Source organism: Octopus bimaculoides, chromosome 2 (assembly GCF_001194135.2).
Source record: "Octopus bimaculoides isolate UCB-OBI-ISO-001 chromosome 2, ASM119413v2, whole genome shotgun sequence".
In the NCBI taxonomy this organism is placed as follows: Eukaryota; Metazoa; Mollusca; class Cephalopoda; order Octopoda; family Octopodidae; genus Octopus; species Octopus bimaculoides.
This window is the reverse complement of record NC_068982.1, coordinates 187741641-187747112: the sequence shown is the minus strand read 5'-3', so window position 1 is coordinate 187747112 and position 5472 is coordinate 187741641. Positions and strand designations below refer to the sequence as shown.

At 39.3% G+C, this 5472-nt stretch overlaps 1 protein-coding gene across 1 annotated transcript in view; it reads left to right on the top strand.

The window, feature by feature from the left end:
- The window catches only part of LOC106872926 (fatty acid synthase), a 29546-nt gene that overhangs the window by 21132 nt on the left and 2942 nt on the right, over positions 1 to 5472 (top strand). Inside the window, exons 11-13 of the mRNA XM_052965913.1 lie at positions 1557 to 1659; positions 2730 to 2894; positions 4786 to 4932. Of these exons, the coding sequence (XP_052821873.1) occupies positions 1557 to 1659; positions 2730 to 2894; positions 4786 to 4932 (415 nt within the window). The remainder of the gene's footprint in view (positions 1 to 1556; positions 1660 to 2729; positions 2895 to 4785; positions 4933 to 5472) is intronic.

Sequence of the window (5472 nt, the reverse complement as noted above, 5' to 3'; positions counted from 1 at the left end):
TTAACACCGGCTGTTTACAAAAGAGCACTGACTGTATTCAGCTGAATAGACGTCAGTGATTGGTTGAAATTATAGAAATACAACAACTTTAACATGAAATAACTTGCGATGTACAATTTTTTGTTAAGAAGGCTAAGAGAAAAAGTTAATTTGTATGACACATTCTACCAGTGTCCCAAGTTTGAAAGTGTTTCGTTAAGAAAACAAGTGTTGGCCGTCAAATCACAAAGATCCCCCCACTCCCCTCAAAATTGCTGGCCTGAAAACTTTCGGCATCCCGTTTAAGAGGTGTGTTATGATCTTGGTCACTCATACGCCATAAAAACCAGGTAACTGGTCTTATGAGTCCTAGGGCTAAATAAAAAAAATGATAGAATTGTGAGGCAATTCAAACAAAAATATTTACTTTAAAATATCTACGCTTTTCACCTGTCATCTCTTATAATAGTAAAATGTTTTGACATGTTGACAAACGCTCTGCCTTAAAAGGAACATATTAATTACTAAATATTTATATTAATAATCTTACATTCATAATAATATCGCTGGTTAGTTTAAATTTTAGTTTTGCACTATGTCTTCAACCAGTTTAAACTATTCAGCTGAACACGCGTTGTTTGTAAGTCTGGAATCTTCCCGTTATAGCTTTAAGCTATACGCAAACAAACTAGTGGAGACGAGAATACGTTTATCAAACGTTTATTACTTTACGTACATCAGGGCTTAAGTCGCCAGTTATTTCTGTTTAGTTTATTCAGATTCGTTTCACACTCACTGTTGACATTCTTTTGTTTTACTTCTCCTTCCGGAAGTCCCTTTTGTTTTCCTGCTGACCAACTTCCTAGCTAGCCCGCAGCGAAGTTTTTGTCTACAGTTCGTCTGTCACGAATTCCGCCCAACACCATCACTTCAATCTTTCTACATTTGCAACCATTTTTCAAACATTTGGACCAAATATATGGGTGACGTTCGAAGCAGTCATGTAAAATAAACGATCTTTGTTCAAATGTGTGGGACATATTCGACCAGTAAAGAAGCATTTTCACTGCCGTTCACCATGCAAAAGTATTTTCTCTTTCAGGCGAACGGTGTTAATAACATCAAACGTATGTCCAGAACGGCCCTGAATGTCTGTAATCATTTCAATACCAAAAATAACCTTTCTCCCCTTAAATTTTGATAGACGTATTGTAGAAGGCCTGAAAACGTCTTGTCAGACCAGTGGTTCTCAACCATTTTTTTAACCATGGACTTCTTTGATTCCTATTTTCCTCTACTGGACTTCCATAGCCATCTGATTTACATTCTATTGTTATTTTTATTATTATTAAGTATTTTTAGAAATTGTATAAAAACATTAAAATATTTTGTGTATTATAGAAGTATTACCGTTTTTTGGACATTTTAACAGTCTTAAATGTACCCCCAAGGGTCATGTGGACCTCGGTTTGAGAAAAACTACATTAGACCATTTCTGCCTCAACCACAATTGTGGGTTTTATGAGCCATTTTTTTCTTGTTTAATTTGCTCATCCTTAAATTGTTTTATTTTTCAGATTTTGAATTCTCTAGGTTACGAAACATCCCTGACACAATTATTGTCCGAGGTGTATTCAACATTTAGGGAGAGACTCTTGTTGAGTACAGCCTTACTTATGGGTTAAGTATCCCTCTATATGTCAGATTGCATACATCAAGAACCAACTCGTATTCCATAAATTTTTCTTCAATTCTATCAAAACTATTCATTTTTATTTAATTTCGTCATCGTTTTAACGTCTGTTTTTCCATGTTTGCATTAGTCAAACAGAATTTGATGATGCGAATTTTCTACAATCGGATGCCCTTCTTATCGACAACCCTCACCCGTTCGCAATCCAGGTAATATTTTCCCATGTGATCACAGAAGATAGGAAACGGACACCGCTGGCACGACGGTGGCATTCGTTTACAACTATCACGATCAGTCAAGACAAGGACACACGACGGGTTTCTTTCAGTTTCCGTCAACGAAATCCACCGACAAGGCTTTTGTCCGCTTGGGGCTATAGTGGACATTTGCCCAAGGTGCCACGCAGTGAGATTGAACCTGGATCGACGTGGTTGGGAAGCAAACTTCTTACCATAACCGGTGCCAATAACGGTTTTTACTATGAAGGGCGCCCTCCCATCACCTATTGCGATGCAAATGGTAATCTTTAGCCAACGACGCGATGCAGCGCCTACAACGAAAACCTAAATATACGGCTCTGGAGTCCGGATTTGTAAATACCAGGCCATGCGTCTTTGTTTGGCTGCAATAATTTTAAACCTTATTTGCATAATTTACATCTGACGGATATTTGTCCTCATCTTGTTTGTTGTTAACACACCGTTTCGGCTGATATACTTTCCAGCCTTCATCAGGTGTCTTGGGGAAATTTCAAACCTGGGTTCTCATTCCTAGGGTATTTTTCGATGTTCAACCCAAATATTCCAGGCAGTGACCTGAATAATAATAATAACATCGAACAATACCTTAGGAATGAGAACCTAGGTTCGAAATTTCCCCAAGACACCTGTTGAAGGCTGGAGGGTACATCAGCCGAAACGTTGTGTTAACAACAAACAAAATGACAAATATCCGTCAAATGTAAATAATGTACATAATTCCTCATCTCTTAAATATAGAACTGAATTAAGAACTAAGTTATTCAACTACTTTAACAATTTTCCTACTTCCTTTTCAGCTTATGTGGACATCTTGAAGTTGTGCGATTTCCAACCAGATATGATTTGTGGCTATGGCTTGGCTGAGATCGTTGTTGCCTATTATGATGGCTGTATCAATCAAGATCAATGTCTTAAAATTGCTTATATGATTGGAACTTATTTTACTTCATCTGATAATGAAGGTATTTGTCTTGTTTCTTTTATTTGTCTTCAGTAATTAGATTGTGGCCATGCTGCAGCACCGCCTTGAATTTTTAGTCGAATGAACCGACCCCGGTACTTTTTCTTATAAAGCCTGGTACTTATTTTACCGGTCGCTATTGCCGAACTGCTAGGTTACATGGCCGTTGGCATGGCACTAGTGAGGTTAGGCAGATAGAAATGGTATCTTCATATAGTTGATGCTTTACCATTTTTTTTCTTTTGGATTTGATGCGTTTTCTGTAGAAATGTTTATGAAGAATAGTGAATCTGGGAGGATATTTTGCCGTACCATATAATGATTTCTGTTACAGCCACAAGGGCCAAACAGAGGGGACAGTACAAAGACAGACAGAACAGCACAGTGGGGACAAAAACATAAAGCGAATGAAAAATGGTAAAAATGTACAATGAAATGGCTGCATGCGCCCCACTCACATGCAATACCATTCGAACGTTCTTACTGTCCGTTTATAATCAATGTTTTTAATCTCTTTGCATCTTTTGTTTTACACAAGTTAGTCTTTTTTTTTTTTTTTTTAATCCTTTTTATATAAGGCCTTAATTCACTTAGTTCGTCCACTGACGGTAGTTCGTTGAACTCTACCTCGAAAGTTGGTTGTTCGAATCTGCATATTTCCTTCCACCTGCTATACTTTTCTTTGTCTATTAAAATCGCCTTCACATTATCACCGTAACTGTCCTTTGGCAACTCCACCCTTATGACCGATTTCATCTTGGTAATCCTCTTTTCCGTGCACACATTTTTGTCATATTACAAAATTCCAATTGAATTTTTTCTGCTTTTATTTACTGTGTTCTGCTCTTGGCATCACTTTATCCATTTCAGTCATTATCGTTGCTTCCTCTCACTGCTCCTCTACCTCATGGGTTAAACAACCCTCCAGTCTGTCTGCTTCTATCTTTTCCTCCTCAATAACTTCTTTCTCAAACTCCTTTTCTATTTCTCTCTCAATCTCCTTTTCAACCTCCTTTACGACTGCTTTCTCTATCTATGCATCGGAATGACTTTTGAGTAATTGTTTAAAACAACGACTTGAATATATCTGATTTTGTTTCGAAGACTAATATTCGCCTCCTGTCTTCTATATGGCATCTATCCCAGTTTGACTGAAAAAAATTTCATGTGCGTGATGCTTGCAGATTACATTTTAATGGTTGTCATGAAAACGACCAAATATGCACTTAACCTGGTCTTGAAAGCAAGCTTCAGATGAAGAGTGGCACTTCGTCGGTTACGGCAAGTATTCCTGACTGAACAGCCTGCTTGAGAAATCAACATGCAAGTGGTTGAGCACTCCACAGAAACGTGTACCCTTAATGTAGTTCTCAGGGAGATTCAGCATGATGGACTGGGACAATGGTAGCCTATTGAAATAAGTACGACTCATTTTGACAAGCCCGAGACGAGTTGAGCAACGTGAAATTGTTTCGCTGAAGGACACAACGCGCTTCCGAATATCGACCTTAGGATCGTGAACCGATAACCCTAACTACTAAGCTGCGTGCCGTCACTAATCTTTAGGGCATTCGACCTGCGGTCGTGAGTTCGATTCCTGGCTGCGTATTGTTGGATGTGACATGCGTACGAGAGAAAAGTGTGTGGTAAAGAAAACCGAACCTTGGGACACCGCCTGAGTTGAGTGGGGTAAAATGAGCTCCGTCAACACGTGCTGCGATGGTTTAGGATGTTCCGTCGGTGTACGCTTAGATTGTGCGATGGGAGATCGATGGAATCCAAATATGGGACATTTTGCAAAGGAATTCACGTGAGAGATGAGTACTTTCAAATTTTAATGTTTAATCCCTCCATTTTTTTTTAAATATTTAATCGTTGTATTTGTTTCTAAGATAAGAAAGAAATCGACCTTGAAATACGTTTACCAACGTCGGCGAAGTTTCGTTTACCTAACCAGGCGACGCTTATAGCAGCCTTGAATGAGGACACCTTTTACATCAGAGTGCCCCACGATTGTCTTGAAACTGTCAATAAAATAGGTCAGTATGAATGTTTCCCTTTTGTTCTGCTATTAATTCTTTTATATCCGTAGTTACTGAAAGATATATTTAAAACCTAGATCTTGGTAGTGACGTAGCCTTTGTAGTTTGCATATTTCCTGCCCCTTATACAGCCTTACATAGCAGAACCCAAAGGGCCGCCCCGATGAAAGCGTTGCCCTGGGAGAACCAGCCCTCTTCCACACTACCCCCAGCCACGCTACAGGATTTTGTTTACGTCATGAAGAGATGGGGGACTGACTGGGGCACAATTCGGAGGGCTATCCAGGACGACCCGAACATACACCAACAAACGGGGTTTGCAGTGACGCGCTGCATTGGAGCGTCACATCCTGCCATGATGTTACTGCCATGCTGGAGCACTGCCTTGATAGATTTCCTCGAACAACTCATTCTTTTTAAGTGTGGAGCTTATTTTATGAATGTCTTTGGCTGAACTGCTAATATATAGGGACGAAAACAAACCAGCACCGCTTGTCACACGCACACACACGTGTGTGCATTCACATGACCGGCTTC